The sequence below is a fragment of the Notechis scutatus genome, chromosome 5 (assembly GCF_049901735.1).
Source record: "Notechis scutatus isolate UNSWTSFEM ecotype Mainland chromosome 5, rNotScu1.2, whole genome shotgun sequence".
In the NCBI taxonomy this organism is placed as follows: Eukaryota; Metazoa; Chordata; class Lepidosauria; order Squamata; family Elapidae; genus Notechis; species Notechis scutatus.
The window spans coordinates 21,665,896-21,692,930 of record NC_142013.1 but is presented as its reverse complement, the minus strand read 5'-3'; the positions used below and the strand labels follow the sequence as shown (position 1 = coordinate 21,692,930).

The 27,035-nt window shown below is 34.4% G+C and overlaps 1 protein-coding gene across 2 annotated transcripts; it reads right to left on the bottom strand.

Moving 5' to 3' along the window:
- Nucleotides 1-1,638: 1,638 nt before the first annotated feature.
- NUP58 (nucleoporin 58) lies at nucleotides 1,639-26,946 on the bottom strand. Of its 2 annotated transcripts, XM_087966281.1 has the most exons (16): nucleotides 26,571-26,946; nucleotides 24,215-24,351; nucleotides 22,615-22,650; nucleotides 21,848-21,997; nucleotides 20,631-20,765; nucleotides 20,054-20,164; nucleotides 18,370-18,394; nucleotides 17,761-17,826; nucleotides 17,326-17,500; nucleotides 16,202-16,281; nucleotides 15,661-15,779; nucleotides 14,335-14,417; nucleotides 13,083-13,284; nucleotides 7,944-8,042; nucleotides 5,001-5,096; nucleotides 1,639-3,823 (listed from the first exon to the last, which is right to left on the bottom strand). In XM_087966281.1, exons 1-16 carry the CDS (start codon nucleotides 26,681-26,683, stop codon nucleotides 3,654-3,656), a joined length of 1,797 nt encoding a protein of 598 aa, XP_087822407.1. In that variant the 5' UTR covers nucleotides 26,684-26,946; the 3' UTR covers nucleotides 1,639-3,653. The 2 variants fall into 2 exon arrangements, with proteins under 2 accessions (XP_087822407.1, XP_087822408.1); XM_087966282.1 differs by lacking the exons at nucleotides 1,639-3,823; nucleotides 5,001-5,096; nucleotides 7,944-8,042 and adding an exon at nucleotides 8,479-10,871.
- Between the last annotated feature and the right edge of the window lie 89 nt (nucleotides 26,947-27,035).

Genomic DNA, 27,035 nt, shown 5'->3' with positions numbered 1-27,035 from the left:
TCTTATAGAGCTTGATGGTGCCCACAAGCCGTACGCTGACCATAATAAACGCCACATTCCTCCAAATGCATCATATCCACCAATTCTATCCTCTATTCACTCCACTGTTCAGCTTCCTTCCTTTTCCCAATACCAAGTCCTCCTTTGTCTTCTACCAGCGTTTGAATGACCAGCACCACTGATATGCCAAAATCTTTTCACACCATTACAGTGAGGGGGTTGCATTCAGTAAATGACAAATGATTAAACTTATTTTATAATTTGACAGTATTTTCACATGGACACCATGGTGGAAAAAAGCCCTTATTATTTCATCCTTAAAGCTAATTATTTTTAAATATCATTTTGGCTTTAAATCCACCTTATAAAATAGACTAGGCTGAGAATGTTTAACCCAATGAGCTTTATAGATCAGATTTTTGAAGCCAGCTTCATTTCCTTCTGACAACCTATTTTTCCCCAGTTCCCCACATACTGCTAGTATTTCTCAGCCTTTGCAACTTTTAAGATGTGTTCAATTCAACTCCAAGCTGACTGGAGAATTCTGGGAGCTGAAGCAATGTTCTAATAATTTTAAGAGCTGTTTGACAATGTAAAAGAATCTCACTGCTGTAATGGGCTCTTTCTAGGAGATGTATGTAAAAGCTAGACAGTCTATTATGGATGTTGCTTTTACAAGTTTGCTAAACTGAGTTGGCCTCAGCAATTCTAACATTATCTTCCAGTACTAAAATTCTAATTTTGTATGCATTAATACTTTTTTCCTTTATCTAGAGTGATTTTTCAACTTTTGGTTTAGATGATTTCCTGACACTTGATATTTCAGGTTTTTAACTGGAGTTGCCAAAACTAAATTTGGACTTCTTAATCAGACACACAAGCATCCAGATATAGTGTCTTCCTTGAAGATATGAATTGCATCGCTATATAAACTATCTATAGCAAACCATTTTTCTTTTAGCTGACTCTACAATCCTGGGAAAGCTATATGGGATTTCAAAATAATTTACACAATCAAGAAATCTTCAGAATATTTGAAACACTTCATGGAAAGCATGGAAAATCCAGAGCATCTGTTTCACAGAAAATAACTAACCAAGGGCATTCAGTAATGAGAAATTGTTCTGTGCAAATTCCACTGAAGTAGGAGCTGAAGAAGTGATGCATTTTCTGGATGAACTCCATTGCAACAGAACACAAATATTTCATTTTTACAATCCAGCTACAAATTAAAAGTTACATTATTTCAACCTACTGAATCTGACTATATAGCAAAGGAGAAAATTCATTATTTTTATTATCATGTCTTAGTTGTCCATATAGATGCGTCATCTGCATGAAAGACACAATGATTTCAATAAAAGCAAGAGTTCTGAAAGATGCATTGATTTAAGTGACACATCCCCATTCATAGAACAAATAGATTGGGTTGGCATATTATTAAAACTAATAATATGCCAATTATTTTAAAATATTTATCAGTTAATACACACTCTCTACAAATATATATGTGTGTGTATATCTAGATATGTATATGTATGAACAAGATGTTAGTGTCCAAAGAAACCATGGAATGTGATTTTGTGTCTTAGAAAAAACAAGAAAGTCAAGTTATTAAGGCAAATGTCAATGACAGACTTCCTTCAAACAATTTTATTATTTGAGAACAAAAAGTTGCACACACAGACAAAGACAGCAGCACTGTTAGAAAATAGCTTCACAAATTATATACAGTAAAGAACTCAGTGGTTTTAACATTGTAATTGTGTAAAAAGCTGTAACATACATATATCAGGTTTACTAACTTTAACTGAAGCACAATGCAATACAAATTTAAAACAAAATTCACTTAATCCTCCTTAATTCAACAAAAATTAAAAACCTCCTCCTTCCACAATGAAAAAAGAAAGAAAATAAAAACCTTCAAACTTTGGTGCTATTCACAACCAATATGAAAAGCCTTGTGCTAAATAGGCTCCGAATCTATCACATTCAACACTCACATTTGCCAGACAACTCACTCTTCTTGCATGACATAAAACATTCAGAACTTACAAAAATAGTACTGAACTGAAAGCAGCCAACTTCATAACCAGGATATATACATACTCCTGTTTGTTTTTTGAAAGGCGCCTCAGTCTAATTGTGAACATTTATTTGAGTTATATACAAAATATTCTCTGTGTAAAAAGGTTAGACTTCACCAAAATTCTGTACACACGTGCTGTTGAGATTTACAATCTGACCCTTAAAAAAAAAAAAAAAAAAGGCCCTAGCACAAACCCTGTGGAACTAAATGGGCTCAGCGCTAGCAACACAGTTCAAGGACTGGGGTTCTAACCCATCATTTAAGGCAATAAATATTCCTGTTGCTTCTCTTTTAAACATTCACGTAGTTGGGAATACAGCTCAACATGCAACAATACTATAAACTCAACTTCAGAGTAAGAATTGTTCTGCTGAAATTGTCTGAAAACAAATTATTAATTAGCAAACATCTTTCATCCTATGATTTGTAAGCTAGCAAGAAACCTGCTATCTACTTAAGGATAGGCAAAGCATCAATCCCAGATTAGAGATCTTATGCATCTGTTTGGAATGGTGCGATTAAGGTCAGTTGGTCTTCCTCATGATGATAGAAAAATCCCTCAGCATAAATTGAGTAAATCTGGTTTACCAAGGCCATGGCCTAGGCAATTTCTACTTGGATGAACTGTACAATATGAGAAAACAAAATCCATGGGAAATGCAAATTAGATTTGCAGGGAATTTTATGCAGGTTTACTCTCCTGAAAAATTGTCACAGTGTCATATACGACAATTCTCTGTCCACGTTAAACTGTGGGCACCCACCAATCACTCACATGAACCAAGCTGAGGCCATTCCAAAATTCTCACAAAGCCTTCTGAAGCCTTTCTCTCTAAAGATAGATCACGATAGTTCAGAAACCAATCCACATAGAATGCTTATAGGGAACACCAAATTCAGTTAATGCTTTGAATGGAAGGAAAAATGAAATGAAAAAAAGAGAACCCAAAGAGGCCACAATATCTTACATGCAGTAGATATTACAACTGCTCTTGCATATGCTAACAGTACTTAAGGACATGATAGAATACCCCAAACTTGCACTTAGAAATAACCCACATGGTTTGAAATGCATTATATATAATTCATATACGCGAGTATTCATTTATACTGTATATATTTACATACATATACACAAAACCACCCTGATGTTTTTAAAAGGCCATATCACAAAACAGAAGATATGGATTTAAGATTCTGAATATTAGAATCTACTTTCACTTTAAAAAGAAACAAAATATGCATACCTATGTATGGTGTAAATCATATTGACAAAAATAGTTTGTTACTACCATTACATTAAATGGATGGTTTTATAAGTTTCCTTAATAATTACATATATAGAAGACAAAAGAAGCTTTGATTCACAAAAAATAGATAGCCTTTGTAACAATTACAGTTTTTAGCCCAGAATGGGAAGAAGTAGCAAAACGTTATAAATCTCCAAGGACACAGAGCACCTACTATATCAGTTTAAAAAAATATATATTTTCAGGATGAACTAAATGAAAGCATCGTCCTTTTTTTCACCTGGCCCTATCCCACCCATCCTTTTTTTTCATATTTATCTTTTCCCCCTTTTGTTTCCAGCTGGGGGTTTCTTCAGCTGGAGAAGTTGTCCTCCTGTACCAAAGCTCGCAGAGGCTGGATTGGACACCCCAAATGTCAGGCCAGCAGATGCTGTGATGCCAGGATTGCTGAAGTTAAACCCTGGTGTGCTCGAATTGCCAAAGCCTTGTAAAGGAGGGGAAAACATTTCAAAGTAAAAAGATGTGATCACATAAAGGACAAAGGATTTTGAGTTTTTTAAGCATGAAGTGCAATTTGAAAGTGCTGCCTGATAAGCTACAAGGTCTGTGGGGAGCTCTAAAATGACGCTAAATGAAGTATAATCTATATAATATGGACAATATTATTGGGAGGATGAAAGAAAGCTAGTATTATGTCTACTCAATTTTACCATGAGCGGAACATAGGTTTATAGGATTTGGATTTTTAATTTAGAGACATTAAACTTTTCAAATTAACTTTAACCTTTAGCTCAAAAGCCATGTAACTCTCAGAAGCTTATAATCTTATTGACAAAGCAAAATAACACAGAGAGTCAATCTTTGCTACTTGAAGGCCTCTATATAGGCTGAAATCACAATTCCCAATGAGCCTGACTAATCCAAATTTTGGGGAATTGCAATTCTAACGCACCCAAAATGTACCATGATATCTGGACAGTGATTTGGAAAAAAATAAAATGCTTCAAACACTGAGCAAGCAGAGCACCTCTCTTCCAATCAAGAAAACTGCCCAACTATTTGTTAACCTTTTGTGCAAATCTGGAAAAGGTGCTATTGTTTTAAGAGTCACGTTAACACTAAAAACAGAAATGAAACCTGGTATTTTGAGAACATTCATTACAAGTGGCCCATGTGGAAGCCTGAAAAAAACCCAGACTGTGTTAATGAAAAGGGAAAAAAAACATGTGAGAGATCCAAAGTACTTCTTTAGAATCATTTTCAAAGCGTGCACAGAATAAGTATAATTATAGACACATTAAATATATTTAAAGGCCTTTTTTATTCAGGGGGAAATTGGTCAAGCACAAAGAGACAGTGCCATTTAAGTGTATGGTGGGAAAGCCCAATAAGATTATTTTTTTCCTTAAAGCAGAAAAGTACAAGAACAAATGTTCTAAGACCAAAACATCCCCCCTTTTCCATTCTGAGACTGGAACATCTGGATAAGCAACTGAAAATTTCTGATATATTTTAGGGTCAAAATTCTTCATAGGACCCGATTTGTAAGAATGATTCTAAATTCCTACATGGAAAATATCAGTAACTGAAAATATTTTGTGACCAAAATACTTTGTACAGAAAACTTAACTGCCCCATAAAACATTCAGAGTAGAACCAACCTGCACTAAGGCTTCCCGAAGGCTTATTTGCCGCTCCAAATCCAAATGATGGTGCAACTGGAGCACTGCTTCCAAAACCAGCACTACCTGCAAATCCTAGGACAAAGAGTAGTAAAAATAGGAAACACTAGTTAAGGTGTACAGGTTGAATTGCTTTTAACCACAACGTGTTGAGTGAAGTTTATCACACAATATTTTATCAGTGAGGCTCTACAGCCTAACTAAATCAACATCCCTTTGATACTCTGCACGGTGTCTGTATTAAAAACCCACTGATTCATTGCACATACTTTGCAAATCTGACAGTGGTCAGCCATGTTAGTTTGTATTAATTACTTACACTGTGGTTTTAATTCTAGACTTCACACCTTTTCATTCTTTTTTTATGAATAAGGAAATACCTTAAATGTTCCCATATGAGGCATCAGCTGGCAGTCATTGGTTTGCAATTTTTAAAAAAATGACATGAGCCTATAGATAATTTTGTCATCTCTTTTTGTTGTAGGTAACCTATTTTAATAATTCTGCCTTTGCTCAACCACTGCTTGCAAAAACCGATAAAATTGAATTGTCCATGACTAATGACCCTAAAAGCTATAAAACATACTAGAGAAATGAATTTTCACTAGATGCAATATCTTTGGTAGGTATGTATATGTATAACGTGTATAATAAAAGTTGCATGTTGGAAATAAATAACACCTTTACACAGAAAATCTTCTTTAATAGTGAATGTGGCAGAGGCAGAAATCCCTTCATAATAATTCATACTCTCAGGAACTTTACAGTGAATCCAGATGAAGTCCTACTTGCTAATCAGATGCCCTTTGTACTTTTTATGTACAACCAAGTAAGAATCTGTTTGCACAAGCCTATTTCAGCCCACATTGCTACACATGCTTCAGAGAACATTTTGAAGCAACATTGAAGAAAGGAAATATTTTTCTTACTTAAAGCAAGGCAGAACTTATGGTAATTTCTTTTAACACTGACCAAACTTCAAGTATTATAGGTTTTTAAAATGTTTCCTAAGCCTACTCTAAAAAGTACTGCTAAAACCTGTGTGTTCTTCAGGTGCTCTGGAAAAAAAAAACCAGCTATCCAAAGGAAATCTTATCAGCATTTGTGACTATTATTGTGAATTTTTTTTCTTATGTCAGTTTAAACTTAGATGCTATAGACAGGCTAATTGTGCTTCCTAATTAAATGCCAAACTAGTCACGTAACAATTGAAAACTGTAAGAACCAGATTTCTTCCATGCTATGTGTAGACAATTGAGAGTTGATTGACTATTTTAAATAAATAAAATTAGGAAGTAAAAATATACTTCAGATATACCAAAAGCTTAATCTTTTTAAAAACTCCTGTCATTCCAGCAGTCATACCTTTAAGTACATTGCATCATTAGCCCACTTATGGCCCCTTGAAAATAAATATAGACTTGTCTTTTCTGCCAGCAGCATTAGAAAGATTTGTGATAATAAATGGATAGAGCCTTCTGCTATTCACTGACATTGAGCCACAGCAATGAAGTGCTTAGAGTGCTGTACTGCAGGCTACTTCTGCTGACTGCCGGCTGCCTGCAATTTGGCAGTTCAAATTTCACCAGGCTCAAAATTGATTCAGCCTTCCATCCTGCCGAGGTGGCTAAAATGAGGACCCAAATTATTGGGGGCAATATGCTGACTCTGTAAACAGCTTAGAGAGGGCTGTAAAGCACTGTGAAGTGGTATATAAGTCTAAGTCCTATTGCTATTGCATGTAATGCCAAATACTGAATCTGAAAAAAGGCTTTAGGTAGGTTTTGTAATGCATTACATTACCTCTACATTGATGTGTTAACTCGCAGAACAATTGAAATACTAAGAAAAGTTGTTTTACTGCTTAATTTCTTGTAACCAAATAGGAAAGTGAATGGAAGTTTTAAGCCATTTGACTTTTAAGAAACTAGTCCTCTGAAAGGGAAAATATGATTGCAATATAATACAAATAACAAGATGATTATTTGTGAAGTCTGAACGGAGTTAATCTTTTAACATTTCTTTGATGTCCATATTTGCAAATTAACTCCTATACTTCTATTTATCCTTGATTACATAATAATATAATTACACCACTGCTGAGGTTGCATTTTGCATAATTTTTAATTTATTTGGGTTTGTGGAAAGAAAAAAGATCTCCAGGCTTCTCCACAATCTTAGGAAAATTAATACATTTCTTGAAGTGAGAATTTCTGGATCTGCATATTAACCATGGACTAATGGTTACCCAAGCCACTTCCCACTGAAATAACACCAGACAAAGAAAACTGGTAGATTAATCTATTAACTTATTTTGGGATTTTTTTAAAATCAAAAAATTAAAGTGCAGTTTATATGCATCTTATTCCATAAAATTTAGGCACACAACAAACTATAAATTATTTAATACGATTTATGCAAACATGCAATTCAATAACATTTTAGGAAATAATCTTTGCCTCCCCAAATGGATACTTACTTAAAAATGTTCATTTAAGTTAAAAAAAAGTTTAAAAACCTAAATAAATTCCAGGGGGGAAAAAGGTGACTCCTTAGTATCAAAAATGTTTTCCTCAACAGAGGTCATAATGAAATAAATCAGGAATAATAATTAACAAAAAGAACAATGCAAATAAAACATGTTTGTGAACTATAAAAAGTCCAAGGGCCACTAAGGTTACCATTTTCCCACTCTCTCAAGAAATGCCTTCAGCTGCACTGTGGCTTTTTGATGTGAGCTGCACACTGAGATTAATCAGGGGCTTGTGGATATTTCATATCCATTAATAAGGAGTCCAACAGGGTGGACTTAGACATGTAAAGATTACTAACACCAGTGAAGTGTGCTACTAACTCAATTCAGGAAGTGCTGTAGAGTAATTCAGTGAAACATTAGGAAAAACAAAAATGAAAGAAGGGTACCTCCAAGGCCTGAAGAGCCTAAGCCACTTGACTGCAAGCCAGTGCCAATACCTGAACCGAATGGCGTTCCAAAACTAATTCCCAGAGTCGGCTGTGGCCCTGGTATGAAAAAAATGAAAACAAAGCTTGCCTTACTGTTTCACAACAGAGACTCACGATGCAAACCCTTCATTAAAGCTAAAGCATAGCTTAACAAATGCTTTTTAGAGCACCCAAGCTTTCTTAGTGTCTTCAATGGCTAAATTTTAGATTTGGAATGCAATACAAACTGAAGCTACTGGTGAAACTTTTATGTTATGTCAAACCATGAGACCACGGTTTTTATGGACAACTCAGCATGTCATTTTAAAATTAAACTGTCAGCTCCTTGACGGGAGTATATGCGAGCAGCGCTTCTTTTAAAATCAAAGTTTATATTAACACAAATAAAATCATCATGTTACCAATGTCTGGTATTAAAATACTCAGCTGAGTATTTTTATCCAGTTTTTTTTAAAAAACAAAGGAAACAAGTGGATAAAACACAACACAATAATTTTATTTTATTCAATTTATTTTTCATTTTTGAGCAAGTCAATTACACAGTAACATGACAATTCAAACTGGTTCACACAAAAAATGATAGTTACTGAGTTGTTAGAACTTTGCTACATTTACAACAATTTTTGCCTGTTTATTTAAACATTTACAGAAAAGGCACAATTGTGTACCTTGCCCAATACATTCAAAAAAATTTCAGATTCAGAAGATTGGAGACAGTGGTTTTCCTACATAAGCAAACTGTCAAAATAGGCTTTATATCATTGTTAAAATGTCTAGCATCAGTCCAGGGTAGGAGTAGTAAATAAATCTCCTTATTAACCCCAGGTATAAATAATGTGAAACAAAAGTTCTAGATTTTTTTCTACTAATTTATACAAACTACTTGACAGTATTCACAGTACACTGTTTAAGTCCAGCAATTAGTGCATTAATTAAACTTGATTAGTTTGTCAAGTTCAAATACTGTGCCTGCCTTTTTATATCTGTTTATTATATCATGCTGAAGGCCAACAGTAAAATCTAGAAAATACTGTTCTAAGACAATGCAGAACAGCACTTGGTGGATTCCCTTCTAATAATGAATGTCCTATTGTTACTTATAAATCCAATGGTGCAATCATCAAAGTGGAAGGTTTAATCAATATGATAGTGTTTGCCATCAAGTGTTTTACTTAAAACACTCCCAAGATTTTTTACATTTTTTTCCTGAATATTTGTATTCTCTATTTAAAATACCCCCTCCCAATTCTACCTCATTATTGCATTATAATACATTCATCTACCATGATTTCAATTTAAAATAACATTAATACTGATAACAATTGCAGACTTTGATGTATAGGTCAGACAATATGCACGGTCCCTTTCTGATTTTGTAAAGTTATAAATACTTGAACTTCAAGTTCTCACAACCATTACTTAAAGAAATAATCATATATTAAGCAAAAGGCACTTTTAAAAAATCTTTTGCCAAGGGACGTCTCATTCTAGATGACCCAATGCAAAAAAGAGGTTGTAATATTCATGGTAGCATAAGTTAAAGGGCAAGTAGTGCTGTGAACTTGCAATTAAAGACTTATTTTGGCAAGCTGAGGTTTCATTTATATTTTAAACGCATATTATACATATTATTTGAAGACTTTGGGTCAGTTGAGCTTGGTTTTTATTTTAAATTAATGAGAATGAGAAAAAAACATTGATTTCAAAGAATTAGTTAATCTAATTTTAAACGATGTTTTGCATTTAGAAATGAAAGTATATTTCAACAAATTAATGTTAGTAACCAGAAGCTCTATAAAAAGTTCTCAATCTGAAGTTAGTTAGGTTCTAAAAACAAAAAGCGTCCAGTGTTCCACTTTTAAGGAAGTATATCAGTTTTCCATCTGAGGAGGAGGCACCATTGGTGGAAGACCTTGAAAAATAATAATACCACAGTCCTCCAAGCCAACCTTGCATCTGAGTAGGTTTTTTCAGATTTTTAAAGTAGTTCAAGACAGACTTTATATTTAAACTTTATAAGTATAAAATTTCATAATTCAAGCTGACAACCTTTCAACTAAATAGCAATTTTGAATTGGCACAATTTTGTATCAGAAAATCAAATAACCTCATTCAAGTTAGTTATCCACACATAATTTAAATAATACTACAGATTATCCATGCCAAAATAAACTTTGTCACCTTTGGATAACGTTATGAATTATTTAAAATATAAGTTATTTGCTGTAAGTTATTTAAAATTTATTACCCTAAAGAACAATTTAAGTTTAATAAATAAAGCTCACTACTACTATAAGCAATTTATTTGTGCTTTTCAGTAGTAAGTATCACTATTTTCAATTGGATTTCCCTTAATAATTTATGTTTGGGATCGCAGCCTAAGAGCCCCGACAGAGTAAATATTCTGTACAAGGCTTGCCAAATGTCGTTGTCCAAACTGATATTAAAAAAAAATAAAGGTGAAAAGCATAAATTCCAAACATCTGGCCAAGAATCTGATTAATACATTTCTTTTTAAAGTCAATTTATGTTAATTTAATTTAGCCAACATTTGTTGAAACAGAAGATCCAGTTTAATATTCATGCTGAATAGGTATTCATTCCAAGAAGTGTTTTAAACTGTACTCTCAGGAAGATCAAATTACAAAGTAAAGCTTTCAATGCTGAAAGGTGTTAAAACTACAAGACCAGAGGGAAGCAACCTTGAGACTTGCTGAACAACTCCAAAGATTCCAAATCCTCTGGCTAAGACTGGCAGAAGTTGCAATTCAGTAACATTTGCAGGGTGACAGTTTCCCCAACCATGAGGCAAAGTAGCCAATTCTTTAATTGCTCAAGATGGAGAAACATGATTGTGTCTAACCATCTATATTAAACCTTCTTTGCCTGAATGGTTAAAAAAAGGAATAAGATTTTAAAAGGGAATCAATAAATTATTAATTTAATTTCTAAATAGCGAAAGCTGGAGCTGGCCCAGAATTTAATTGCAAATGTTTTAAAGTAAGTCAAACACAATTTCCTACAAACACGTAACCATTCCCTACGCATTGGCTTGAAATTACAAAAATGCTTTAGGACTTTAAAAATGCAAGCTCTTTTAATATTTCAAATGTGATTAATCAATGATTTTCAATGGCCTTTCAAAGAAACTTATTTATCTATTATAAGAAGTCTCTTCAACACCATAAACACAAACATTTTCACATATATCTAATCTTACTAACACCAACCTACCATATATTATTTAAACACGAAATGAAAGCCTACTAAATATTACTATTTGTTTGCTGCTCTTGGATGAGCATAACAAAGTTTAGATATGGGCTGAAGGTCACAGCATTGCAGTGCCAAACAATCACTGGTCCATCTGGCCAGTGATTGAGTGGTTTGCTTGGTTCACTGTCACCCTTCCAAATGTTGACACATTTATTCACAGTTATTCACAACTAAACAATATTATGGTACTACAAGCCAAGAACCTGCAATTTCTTATTTTCATAGCCTAATAAATTTGGAACTGAAACATAAACCCAAACATTAAGCTCTTTCAGCACTCAGTTAAATACAAAGTATTGGATGAAAATTAAGTGCCTTTTGCCATGCGCAGGCATCTATGCATAGAACTATATATAATCTGAACAACAGAAGTGTGTAAGAAATTTAAATTAAACCCAATATCATTCATATTGCACAACCACAGCTAAAGAATTACATTTTCTTTCCATAGCAGAAAGCCTAGAGTGATGATGCTTACTCATGAGATGGACTCAATGAACCATTCTTTCTAATGGAATTCTTTCAGTCAGCCACCTGGGTTCACAGAAATTACTTCTCATACCTAGAAACTGTCTTAATCTTCTCCAGAAGGTTGGAGAATACGCTGGAGTAAACTTTTGGAGAAAAGTATGTGGGACTATGAAATCAATGTATTATTTTTCCCCCCTAGATAAAGGTATTTAGGATTGTAACAGCAGCTTCTGCAGCATCACCAGTTAACTTAAGGGGGGGGGGGGGAAATCTTAACATACAATTTTGGTGATTAGAGTTTAAGTATTTTCCCCCTCTGCAAAAAAATGTAAAAGCACTATAACATTATCACATATATGAATACACTTAGAACAAAAGGTTTAAACTATAACAGATTAAATATGTAGCTACAGTAAAAATAAAAGGATGTATAAACCATGTCACTCTCACTAAGCTTCATTTGATTTCTCCAGCTGTCAACACCTATTATGTCAATGCTGGAAATACCCTGTAGATCCCATTATTTAACAGCTGTACCACAGTTAAAGGCTGTTCTACATAGTAAAGTATGCATACATATACTACGCTATTGTCAAGTACAGAAGAAAAACCCAAGCATATTCTTAGGTATGTCTGGAAGAGACTATTCCAGTATAAACTAGGTCCTAAACTAGTTTGAGTTGTAACCTGTAAATCCAGAACTCTTAAGCAGTCAACTACTATTTTTCAAGCACAGACTACATTGGATGGTCAATAGAGTGTATTTTAAAGAGGAAATCAATACCTCTCCTTAATTTCTATTCATGCCTATTTCCCAATGTTGTAATTTTAAAAATATTTTTCTATACATAATTTCAAAACTTAGCATCTTCCTGCTGGATCTATAAAAATGGCCTTTATGTTCTTCTGTGAGGTTTATGCCAACAACAAAGTGCTATGTAAAAACAAATAATAGAAAAGCCCTCTAATCTTCCATGAGAAAAACCATTCTAAATCAGAATTCAAAACAAATTATCAGCAAAGAGAATATTCAAGACAAATTATAAAAGTTCATACAATGCATCCTAATTTTTGAAGGGTGTTATCCTATGCATATTCAGAGGTGACAGACTCACATTTGAAAGGGCTGAGTAATACAGTAAATAAAACTGTTACAAAAAAAATCGCAAGATTAAATACCGGATGTGTAATTATTGCTAAGTATAGCCTGCATTTTCTATTACCAATATTTAGATGTACTGCTATTCACAATGTTTATATTTCCAAAACAAAAGGAAGACCTGATATAAAACATCACATCAGCTTATTATTGTTGTAATACTAAAAGCTATAACTTGAATGCACTCAGACCTGTAGCAGGCTGTTGCTGCTGTGTAAGTGTTGCAGCCATGGCAATGGCCGCTGCATTTGGTATATTGCTGAAAGGAGTCGGTCCAGTTGTAACACGTGGGGCAGTCTGCCATTTCTTTGCTTCTACTCGCCTTGCCTCAAACACATCCACAGCATCCCCTAAAAAGGTTTTTCTGTATCCAAGATACTGGTCTTTGAGCATCTGAACAGAGACAAGAAAACTATTTTACACTGCATCCACCTTACAGAATTTTCCTATTCTGAAAAAAACTGTTACGTATTATAGTTTATTAAAATTATATGCTATCATAATATAATATTTATGTTGCTAATAATTTTGAATTAAACTCTTTTTACAGGCAGGGACCATAACTATGTAATCATTTTTGGACACTAGAGACACAACAAGTGTGGCAAAAAATAAAGATGTCCTTGGGCTCGAATTTTCAGATTCTTTTCCACTGATATTTCAGTTGTGTGTATTTTCAATAAAATTATGATAAGGATATCTGAAGTTTAATATACATATTGCATTGGTTATTTTACTTCCAAATTGCAGAAAATCATACTCCCTTTACTCAAGACTTGTTACCAAATTTTGTAGCCTGTTATTGGGGCTATCATTGCTAATGCAACCCCTAAGTTTGATACTTTCATTTAAAACAGTGTTATTCATAACCTTTAGTTTGTTCAATGTTCAAGCCCCTTTAAAAAAAGCTCAGATTTTATTTTCTCATGTTGTATGTATAGCGACTCCAATATTATTTATTAATTCATAATGAGAACTAATTGTACACATTTGCTCTGTTTCAAGGATGACTTAACTTTCCATATAGTCTGTTTAAAACAATAAATCAATTATAATCAGATCGATTTCAATAACTTGTTATACATTAGCAGGCAGATAGAGAACTTCTGACCACTATTCTCTATGGAAGCTTTATTAATCTGTCTATTCCTAGTCCTTACCACATACACATATACAGAGAACCATGGAAAGGTTACTACATTTCATATACTCATTTAAAAGCACATCGAGAAATTTATCAGTTCTCTATTCCTTGTTTTTTTAAAAAAGGTTTATGTATTACTAACGGGTCAGTTAGCACCCAAGATGATACTATCATTTTCTTCTTCCAAAGAAATTAAAAACATAAGTCAAAAAGCTGAAATGGGAGCCATTAAAGAATACAAGTTATTCATAGCTATACATGTTATACAATGTATTAATGTAACTGGAAATATATTTTACCTTGACATTTTCATGTATTGATTGAAGCTGTGCAGCTAGAGCTACAAACGTTTGAAAAATTTTCTGCATAGCCATGGATAAATCTGTGAAATATGAAAAATTGACAAAATAAAGCCTTGTTGCAGTATAAAATCATAATTCTTATTGCTGTCAACAGAACTAACACACTTTTCATCAATCGTCATGAAATGTATAACCATAGATTTGGAGTGCTGAAATGATAGGATAATTTAGCCCCAGACTTCCACAATGTGCAGAAAATACTTTTAAACCATCTACTTCTTCTTAAAGATTTCCAGAGAAAGCAAATCCATAACCTCCATGGGGAGGTTGCTCTACTGTTAACAGATTTCTCTGCCAGGATTTTTTTTCTTATATAAATGAAATGTAGACCAGCAGTTCCTAACCTTTCAGGCCTGATTGTGCGGCAGGAAGGGGGGATAGTTCGGTATGAGTGTCAGGCACGCATAGCTCCATTTGTGTGGAGCTGAGTGCGTGCTTGCTTGCTGCTCGCGTGGCCCAATAGTGGGCCACAGCCTGGGGATTGGGGAACCCTGCTGTAGACCAAAACTTATATATCTGGTTCTAGTTTCTAGGGCCATGAAAAATGGTTCATGACTATCTTCCTCTTGTTTCTCTGGGTGTATCTGAAAATGGCTATTATCCTTCTTCAGACTGAACTTCCCACCTCCTTTTTTATTTTTTTTTGGTCCACAAGTCTCTCTATCATTTTTGCCGCATTCCTCTGAATCCTCTCCAACCTAACAATATTATTTTGGAAATAGAATACCCAAAACTATACATAGCACTCTGCATGTAGCCTCATTACTGCTGACACATATATATGCTAACTTATGTCATATATGTATAAATAATCTGGAAAAAAAAACTTTTTCTTGTGCTGTATCTGTAATTGGACGTTGGAGATCATGTTGGAAATCTATTTTGATCAACAGCCACATGAAAAAGTACTGAGTTTTGTCCAAACCAATTTTTTTTGGTTTTAAATTTTTTCTAAAATAATAAATGCTAGGGATCTATGAAGGAACATTTGTGTGAAAAGAGTGAAATAAAAATGAGAAGTTTTTAAAATAGCTCCTTAACTTATAATCACAGGCAATGTATCTTCTACTTATACTATTCTTATATTAAGCAACTATTTCATCCTTTAAAGGGCTTACAATTATAATTATTACAAGTCAAACATAGTAATGCCAAGTTAGCAGTCTTACACAATACTTATCTCAGAGATTGCTGTTTGCTTACCAAATGGGTAAAGGTCCTGAATAATATAATTAACCAAGTTATTAAAACATGTATTTTTACCTTGCGGAGTTATGTGTGAATTGTTTGCTTGGGTAGCAAGATGATTTTCCAATTCTTCAATCTGCTGTCTGTACTGCTGCAGTTGTACTTCAAATTGTTCAATCAAGATCCTGAAGTAGCTAGATTAAGTATATTTCAAGTGGAATTAAGTATTGCTCTAAAAAATGTAATTATTTTGAAGACCAAGATTACAATAATTACATTTGCTTTGTTTTTCCTCTTATATTTTTATTTGTATCATACCAAATAAGTAACACATCCAACAAATCACTGGTTTGTGATTTGTCTTATATAAGTCATGGTTAACACTTAGAGAAACACACAATGAAAATGGTTTTTTTTAAAGTAGTTGTAATCACTTCCAAGCCACCAGATGCAATTATTCCTAATGTGTATAATTCCTGCAAAGAATCCAAGGAAACACTCAAACCAAAGTAAGTGTATTTCTTGCATAATGAATTATGGAAATTGGCTCTCTGATGCAAAAAGAGTGTTTTTGGCACATCTCTATTAAGAACAAACCTTTCAATTTTCTACTTACTCTGCTGGTGCTGTATTTTCATGCTGAAGGCCAGGAGGAGTTTTCTGTGTCCTTAGTGCTATCTCAGCATTTTTAAGTTCCTGCAGAAGAAGGAAAGGGAAAAACAAGTTTAAAGAATAAATTTTGTCCATGTGTTTTAGTGAACTATTTTTCCTGATTATTAATCAATATTCTCAACAGTAAATTCTTGCAGTATTGAAATCACCGAGACCAATGGAAAGAAAGCCAGGTAAAAACCAGATTATTTGCACAATTAGTAAGTAGAACTCCAGATACCAACTATATCCATTATAACAATTATATCCATTATAACAACCTTAAACTATAAATGTAGAATGGAATCACTAAAAAAGTGATTTGCAGGCATTGCTTTTCCATCCCCAAGTTTGTTACAGCATTATTTATTTCACCGTGACCATTTCATTCACTCCTATCTATTTACCCCAATAACAACAAAGGCCTGAATAAGATTATGTGCTATCAAAATGTTGACTTTTAGCATCTGCAAAGATAGATTTTCCACAATGATCACTCCCTAACCTCATCCTAATAGTTCAAACATTGCTACTATAATCAATTCCAGCCATTTCACTGCTTGTTGTCATCTTCCATTTCCCTCCACCTTCCTACATTCATGGATTTTTCAAGGTCTTTGCATAGTATTTTCAATATGCGAACATGTGACCCTGGCCATATGTTTCTCAAGTGAGAATTAATAACTGATAGTGGAACCAGTCTTAAAACTGACTGCAAATATGAAGACAAAGAAAAGGACAAATAGATATACAAATATCTTGAACAAACCGATCATGCTAAACTCCATATATCAGCATAATTACACTCATATACTGTGTGAGAATACTAGCACCTGGGAGGAAGGTTAGAAATACATAATTTTACAGAAATCAAGGAGTAAAGAGATTAAAACTGCCAGCTATCAAATGATCAGTTCCCCAGAAATAGCACACTAAAAGTTAGAACACACATAGTAGTGAGATAAACAAATGTTTCAACAGAATAAACATGAAGCAGAACTATTATACAAACAAAACCACATTTTTTTAAAAAAGCAGTTAATGTTATTGCATTAAAATTAGAATAAATTAGCTTGTTTAGAACTATACCTGAGCTGTCTCCAGTTTTAGTTTATCAATATTAAGAGTGTTTCTCTGTAATCCACTTGCAGCCACTGATAATAATTGCTTTAAAGCTTTTATATCTTCTTGCACTTTAAGCATTGCTTTGGAAGACATTCGGCTGATTTCTTCCTGAACCTGTTTTTGTTCTTTCACAAACTTCCTAAGTATGAAAAGAGGGAAGAAATCAGAAAAAAGAAACCCCCTGCCAAAATAACCACCAAAAATGAATGATTAAGATTAGAAAAAGCAATGACAGCATTACTCAATGACATATGAGAAAATGTATGCAGATTTTTTAGTTATCATTTAATATTTTAAAAATGCAAACACAACTACTTATCAAAATGAATTTTAAAGGAATTCAGAATTTTAAAAACATATACCGCTATGAAGAATTGCAAGGATCAAGAAATTACTTACTGGAGATTTTCTACATCTTGGCAGATTACTGGAGGTAAATTTTCATCTTTTAGTGCTTTGCTATCCCTGTTAACAGATTTGTTCTATTGTCAGCAAATTAGTGCCACAGAAGAATTTTTTACATCACAGTGTAGAAATAAAAAAAAGTTCATCTGAGTTTTTTTCATCTTTTCTTTTTCTGAGTTACAATTTTTTTAAGTTTAAGGATTATTTCATTCAATTTTTTATTGAATCTTAGCATTTTACTTATATTTTGTATATTTCTTAAAAGATTTTAAAAAGTAAAACAATCTAGAGATGAAGAACTTCATTCCTCAGCTTTCAATTCCATATAAATCACATGCATTGAATATCATAAACTTAAATAGGAAAGTTGGGTATATGTTACTTCATATTTTTTCAGCTCAGACAAGCAGAAAAGACATTACAGTTAAGAAGTGTCAAAAATGAACAAAGCATTCCAAGCTGTATTATCCTGCTTGAAATAGCATCAGACGTTTTATCACCAACTTCACTCTTTTACCTTTCCATTGAAATTTAATTAACATAGACTATTAAGTCATTATGTTGTATAGATATGGAAGTAATTATAATATTTGATTTACTTACTCTGGTCTTGTTCCTGTTTTGTCACCTAGAAATAAACATTACAAGTCAGAAGGCCCTTCTTAGCTTTATGTATGAGATTCTCAAATAGACTTTTACCAACATTATTTTCTGTATTTCTTTAAAAAGGACATGAACAGACATTCTGGAAGAAATGGTGAACTGAAGACGGCTCCGCTAAAAGCGGATCTGATGACTGTGGCAGAATGAAGAACTTGTTGGACGAGAAGATTTGAGATTGTTCACAAGTGTTCTGTACAGTTGCTCCTTACGAGAAGACTGCAAAACAGCAGTCTCCAGAAGGATTTTCTATTTTTCCTTTTCTCCCTTTTCTTTTTACTCTTTTTAGTTTACACTATTTTTTAATTATGAACTTTTAAAATAAAATCACTATAAAAAATAAAAAGGATACCAACAAAATCATTAGATTATTAGATATTCAAACAAATCTCATGTCACTTTTTAATTAAACTTCTTAGAACAGAACAGAACACAACAGGAGGAGAAACATTCTATTAGAACCAAAACCTCTTGTTCAGGGAATATAAATCCCAGAACAGTAATAGTTTAAATAAATATGTTTGAAATATATGTGGCAATATTTTGTGCCACACAGCCCAAAACACATCAATAGCAAAGATATCAGTCATATCCTGGGTGCCTCAGAATTTTGACTGAATTCCTCTAAGTTTATCTGAAAATTAGTTCCCGATAGCTGTTAAGTGATAACATGACATTAAAAAATGTTGAGGCACATTTTCTAGTTTGATTTATACCACTCTCTCTTAAGTCTAATACTTGCCCATCTATACTACAGGAATTATGCTAACTTTTGTCATATACTTGTTTATTAAGTAATGAAAATGAAGTAATGGGTAAATGAAGTAATGAATATTAAGTAATGAAATAAAACCATTCCACCTGGCTTCTAAGTTTGAAATCCTTGTAAAACTGTAACCTAACTTGGATAATATATTAGCAGAAAAATACTTCCACCATTAATATTTTCTTCATTTTCAATTACTTTGAAAAACCTGTTTCACTTCTTAAAAACTAATACCCATTGGACAACATCTATAAGTTACAGGGAATCCTTGGATTTTGATGGCAAGTGCTCTGCAATTTGTTTCACTACACGAGTAAATACTTCACAAGTCAAAAAGAGGGCTGTGAAAATATTTACAGATCCCCTCACATCCTGGACATAAACTGTTTCAACTCCTACCCTCAAAACAACACTATACAGCTATAGAGCACTGCACACCAGAACAACTACACACAAGGACAGTTTTTTCCCGAACGCCATCACTCTGCTAAACAAATAATTCCCTCAACACTGTCCAAATATTTACAAAGTCTGCACTACTATTACTATTAATCTTTTCATCACACCTTATTACCTATCCCCTCCTACTTGTGACTGTATGACGGTAACTTTATTGCTTGTATCCTTACAATTTATACTGACTGTCTCCTTGTATGATTTGATTGCTTATTGTACCCTATACTATTATTGTTGTACCTTATGATTCTTGACGAATGTATCTTTTCTTTTATGTACACTGAAAGCATTTGCACCAAAGACAAGTTCCTTGTGTGTCCAATCACATTTGGCCAATAAAGAATTCTAATCCCAAAATATTCCTGATTTGGTATAACTACAAAATTGTACTTTAAAAAAACATACTTTTTTTATCTGAAGAGCTACTGAAATCTATGCCACCAAGACCTTCATTAACTGTAGTAGCAGGTGCTGCAGCTGTCCCAAGGGTCAAACCAAAAGCATTCTGTCCAAGCCCTGAAAATAATGCAAATATTTTTGGGTAAGATTCAGGATTTTGTGAAGTAAGATGTATTATCCATAAAGACTGAAAGAATTTTCTTCTAATGTTATCAGCAGAAACTCTGAAACTATAAGCTGATAGAAACAGAAATCTGAAATTAAAATTTGTCCTTATCACTAAGGCTGCTTTCCCACCATCAACACCACCACAGAGGGCTTCCAAAGACACAAGCGTTCAAAGATTGCAAACAGTGAGATACAGAAGAATGGTGTTGAGCTTAAAAATTATTTCTAATTTCAAAAAGGAGTACAATAACTGAAGCTGTAACTACATTCAAACGTTGCTTTTAAATCAGATTAATTACTACTTGTTTCAGTTTGAAGGATTAGCATTATTGGTAATCCTTTAAATTATTACATTAAATCCATGCATAAGATCCATATTCCGAACATTTTAAATAATAAATATGAGCAATATCACCTGCTGTAGCTGTGCTTGCATTTGGGAAAAGTGTTCCTCCTAAACCAGTCAAGGCTCCCCCCAGAGAAAGTCCTGTAGATACACTGGTGGTTGGAGCAGCGGTGCCTCCCAAGTTTAATGTAAAACCAGAAGAACCTGAATTTTAAGCAGAGAATGCAATTCAGATCCTCAATTTTGATCAAAATAATACATCTTGGGTTTTTTATCCAAACAACTATTTAGTTGCACACTTATACTATTTTAATGTAGTTATAAAGACTACAGACACAACTTCCATTTTGGTGTTCATTATTTAAACCAAACATTGTTAAGCACTTGTTGAAATTTAAGGAGTCCTTGGTGAATGTTCTAGAACCCTTCCATATAGACGAAGTCATCCAGTGGTAACCTCATATACTTAAAATTTTATCAATTCCTTTGTGATGTTCAAACCTTCAAATGCTCAAGGGTTCCAATAAACCCACAAAAAGTTTAGAAAGGCACTTGGCTTTCTACTGAATCCGAGTCACTACTGAAATCAAGTGCTTTTAAGTGAATCATTACTTAATCTTTTTAAGTATATACAAAGAACTTGAAGCCATGTTAGACAAATAGTGTGACATTGTTGAGCCCAATATTATCTCAGTATCGCAAGTAGATTCAAATCCTGTACCCTTGGTTTTTTATTACTTAAAAGTATCCAGTTATATGTACTGCCCAAAGTCACTTTTGGTGACATAGGTGGTTATGCAAATTTAATTTAAAAAGCAGAGTTTTCTGTGACTGTCAGAAAGTCACAGAAGCTTCTTTTAGCTCAGCTACAGTTATTAATACTGTAAGTAGCCATTAGGAGTATTTAATCAGCCTCACGTGATATTGAAAAGACAAGATTAGTATTTGAATGGGACTCAACCAAGGAATCTCAGGATTTTAGGCTAAGCTGGACAGTTAAAAATATCTCAGAAAGTGGCAGTGGCAAAACATTTTTGCTCAGTTGCCTATGACATGCATGCATAATGGAGTCTTCAGGAGTTGAGCTCAATTCAAAGACAACTTTACTATATTTGTTCAATAAATGTTTCAGCTTAATAAGCTTTAGAATTCCTATCATCGAATTTTCACATAATTATTTAATACTTTACTAAAGTATAACAAGTTTTTGTAACAATTGTAACTAGGAAATTTAGGCAATAGGAAAATGAGAAAAAAACTTGAAGACAAAACTATTGCAAGCTTACCTGCTGCTGGAGCAGAAGTAAGGGCAGAAGATAATGCAAGTCCAGAAGAAGTAGAAGTGATCGGTAAAGCAAAAGGAGTGGCTGATCCAGCAGGTTTACTGAAACCCAAACTAAGGCCCGTAGTAGAAGTAGTAGTAGAAACAGGCGCACCTATAAAAAATAATTTGTTTCATTTATTTATACAAATATACTTTTATGTGGTTTCTATTCTTAGGAAGTACACACCCAACACATATATTTTAATATTCACAACAGCCAGGCAAGGCATACTGTGATAAAGTTTCCCAGTTCAACATTGATTCCACCAGTATGGCTCTCAGTACCTACTCATGTTCCTTTATATTGAGGAAAAAATAACAATACATAAGTAATACATATTTATTCAGAAATATATATATAACTATTCCCATTTAAGAATTCCAATCACTATCCATAAAGAGAAGCTAATCTGAAATTCAAATGGTTCAAAATCTTTGCTTCACATACACTAGAACCCCAAATAAGGCCATCAGTTATAATTATACACAATAAAAATCATTACAAAGTTATCATGATATGAGAGTATACTTTTTCATCTAGCATTTGTTTACTTTGTCATCTTTACTACTAGTTTACAAGAGGAAATAGCTGAATTATACTCATAATAAAAGGTTACCAATCATTCCTAAGCCTCACATCGTTGAAGCCCAATGTTTTTCCTTTGGGCATTTCCAGCTATCATTTCTCAGGTAAGGAAAAGGAAATGTTAATAATTATATAATACTTACCTAACGTTAATCCTGCAGCAATAGTTGTAGCTGTTCCTGTGTAGGAATACAAAATAAACAAATTTATGCCATTATTAAAGAACATGGAAAGGTACAAAATTCAAAATCTTCAGCACAGAAGCAAGCAACCTCGTATATCCAGGTGTTCTGGCCAATTCCCATAATCTCTACCTACTGGCTGTGCTGCCCAAAAAGGATTGGAATTTGCCTCCAAAACAGCCAGAAGGCAGCAGCTGCTTTCTACACCAGCTACTTTAAAAAGGATAATGATCTATGTTGGGAGCAAACATTAAAATTCAGACCAAAGTAGAAAACACTATTGTTTTATTGCATTACACAATATGCTTAGCCTTTAAATATATCTAATAAATAGTCACATGTATAATCATATTATTTTAGTCAAACCATTTCCATGCCTTGTAGCTATAATCTCAGTCCACAGGTGACTATAGGACTATAGGACAGACTGGCAGGAAACTAACCACCAAACTGTAAGAATACAAGCAAGTGATCATATGAGGAGACCCGAACTCATTGGTAGCCTCACACTGCATGAACAAGGACACACATTCAACGTTGCAGCTACTAAGATTGTTGGACAAGCAAACACAAAAACAGCCAAAGAAATGATTGAAGCCTAGGAAACAGGCCTCTCATCAGTCAACTGTGCTGATTTACCACTAGGATATCAAGTACTTAAGAAGGCAAGGACTGGACAGCACAAGCAAATGACAGCCAAACGACTTAAAACCCAGCCATCAACACAACCCAAACAACGTCTAAAAAGCCACATACAACAGGCACCATATAAATACCATACACAGAACAGCACACACTCTGCTAGAGAAAAGTTCTCTGAAGATGGGCTTTAGCATGAGTCCAAAAGCTCAGAAAACAAAACCTCTGGTCCTGGTGACCAACCCAGATTGGAGCCTGCTGCATTATCCTGGGACACATATATTTGTCTTCGTTTGGAGAAGTTATCATAACGGAATTTATGTTTTATTTGCCTATTCTGCTATTAAGTCAGTTTGGTCTAAAGGTTAAGGCATTAGGTTAGAAACTGAGACTATGAGTTCTAGTCCTGCCTTAGTCATGAAAGCCGGTTGGGTGACCTTGGGCCATTACTCTCTCTCAGCCCAACACGCCTCACAAGGTGGTTGTTGTGGGGAAAATAAGAGGATGGTATATTGGATAGGTTCATTGCCTTTGTAAAAATAATAAATGTGGGATACAAATAAATAAATAAATCCACTTTTTTATTTTTTATAAAATTTATGTAGCTGTTCATCTTATACTGATCTAAGGGTGGCTCTAATCAACAATTAAAATACCAGTAAAAATAGAACAATGCATGTCTATTAAAACCATAAACATTAAAAACCTAACACCAATGTCCAATTTCAACATGCAGTCCCCTTGTTAAACTCACCCTTTCCCAGGGCTTGGGGGTAAAAGCCAGGTCTTAAGTGCTTTTTGGAAGGCTAAGAGAGTAGAGGTCTGCCAAATTTCAAGAGGAAGGGTATAACTAATTCAATTCAATAACTAATTCAAGCTAATCAATGTACATTTTGATAGGAATAACTGAAATATGTTTTACCTGTATTAGTCCCTCCTAAGGTAAAACCTGTGGTAGGCTTTGAGCTAAAAAATCCAGTGCCAAAACCCACAGAAGGAGTAGTTGTAGTAGCAGTAGCTGTTGAACCCAACGTCCCAAAGTTAAGGCCTCCAGTTGAGCTAAATCATAAAGTAAAAAATTATTAAGAACATGTTCATTTTATTTCTTCACTGCTAGTTTTACAAAATAGCATAGCTTTAAATGTATTTAAATGTAATTAACAACATTTCATCTTCAACCAAGTGTTTGTAACAGCTAAGATTGTTTAAACTTATTTAACATTAACTATTAATGCTACTGTATTTGTATGTTATCCTATCAGTTGTTTAAACCATGTACTGAACCCCAACTTTGTACAAGGCAAATTAATGATTTGTTTGGTTAATTTATTCTCGTGGTATCCAGAAAAAGGGACAGAGCACATAACCAAATAAGATTTCTGTGTTCAGATATAAGCCATAATTAAAACAAACTATAGCCTCATACTGTCGAGAAAGAAATTAACCAGCCGCTGCCCAAGAATGGGCTCATATATGATGCTGATCTGTAAATCAAACATGATTTGGCACTGTGTGTGAACCCTGCCTTAATTTTTATTAACTTGCTGCACCTTCTATTATATTAAAGGATTATGGAAGACTGTTATAAGTACATCTCCTATTTTGAGGAGATAAAATTTAATACTGCTTCTCAAACAAAATCTTTAATTTGCAGAAAGTCCTAAGGATCACATTTTTCTCTTCACTGCCTGTAAATCTTGATATTCCAGACATCAGGTTAATTTTGTCTACAAGCTAACTCAAATATTTACAGAATTAAGTTAAAACTGACATTTCAACCTAAACTTCCAAAAATAACTGTTAAAATAAAAAAAGATTGCTAGATATCAATAATTTTCTTACATATCTATTCCACAAAAATATGCCAGCACAAGTTATTCTTAAAAGTTGCTACTTTATTATAGCACATCCTTGTAGTTACTGCTATTGTCCTGGTATATTGTTAATAAACACATGCACACACCAAAGTACAATGAATTATTTCATGTATTTCAGCTGTAAAAAATGAAATTAAGCTCACATTTTGAGTATTACATAATGATTGCAAAATTAAATTAACTGATACACAGAAGAGGCATCAGCAGATTTGATGAAAATGACTGCCAATATACAAAAATCTAAGGAGGCATAAAAACCAGTCAAAATGCTCCAAATATGACAGAGCACACTCATCCAAAAATGCTGACTGTGTTAATGATGTACTGAAAGGGGACATGGAAAATATGCAGTCTGGCCTAATTTGATGCCTTCCAGAGATAATTTGTTAATAATAATAATTTGTTAACAACTTACATCATCTCCAATCATTGATAAATTTCAGGGCAAGTGAATTAGGGAAGGTTGCAATCAACTACTTAATGTTGTGTATGAAAATAAATTTTAAATGGATCACACACACCCCATAACTGTATGTATATAACATAACATTATAAAACGGGTGTGTATTACAGCTCTCCTATAATTTGTTCAAGAAAATGAGAAGGGACAAACCAGCTGGAGGAACTAAAATTTATGATGAGAAAAAAAACAACTTGTGCATATAACCCCATAACGAGTAAAAACTCTGTAATGCTTGGTTGTTGTTTTTTCTTAAGCTGACATGAAAGCCAAAATCAATTGCCTAAAATCTCTTGGAAAAGCCATATAATCAGGCCATACATGTACTTCATCTTAGATTATTTATGTTTTTAATCATTGATGGGCTTTTACTGTTTTCATTTTAACTGTTTAGCCATCTAGACCAGGGGTCTCCAACCTTGGCCCCTTTAAGACTGGTGGACTTCAACTCCCAGAGTTCCTCAGCCAGCTTTGCTGGCTGAGGAACTCTGGGAGTTGAAGTCCACCAGTCTTAAAGGGGCCAAGGTTGGAGACCCCTGGTCTCTCTAGACAGTCACTTACATGAGTTGGGAGTCATACATATACTTATTTAAATAAATTCACCCTAAAACAAGACTCACTAAAAAGGGCCTGATGGTCAAAAAAGATTCTCAGTCCTTTGAAGTTATACGAAATATAAATTTGAATTTGACACTCTCTCCAGCTTGGAACAGCTGTTGCTCATCCTTTTGTTTCCAATTTCTAGTTAGGATTCTTGTTCTTATCCTTATGTTTAATTAAGGGGGAGCTAGAGCAGCTTTCCCCATCTTTGGGACGACCCCGACGGCCTCCAACCGTCGTAAAAGAAAAAGAAAAACCAGGCACATGTGCGGCGCCCAAGTGCCCCGTTTGAAGCGATGAGGCTTCCCGAGACTCCTGTGAAAACCCCTCCTTGAACTCACCTCGGGGTGCCTCCGAAAGAGAAGCCCCCGCCGCCGCCTCCCCCGCCGGTGCCCGCAGCAGCCGCAGCAGCGGAAGCCAAAGTCCCGGCTCCGAAGGAGAAGCCCGCCGACATGATGGCGGCGGCGGCGGCGGAAAGACCTCAGCCGCAGGGTCTGGCGCTTCGCCCCAGGGAGCAGGCCCGAGGGGCTCTCCCCACAGCCAGGGCTTCAGGCCCGGCGCGGCAGGGAAGCCGGCAGCCCTGCTCGCCCGCGCGGGAACTTCAAAGAGGGACGTTCGAGGCTGCGCCAGAAGCGCAAGCAGGTCAAAGGCGCGCGGATAAACGACGGCGCAAAAAAAAAAAAAAAAAAAAAAAAGGGTGCCGCGCATGCGCGCCCCCGCGCGCTGAGGCTGCTGGTCGCCAGGCCCCTCCCCTCCCGCCTGATGGAACCTAGTAAATCAGCGCCATAGGAATCAGATCGCATTGA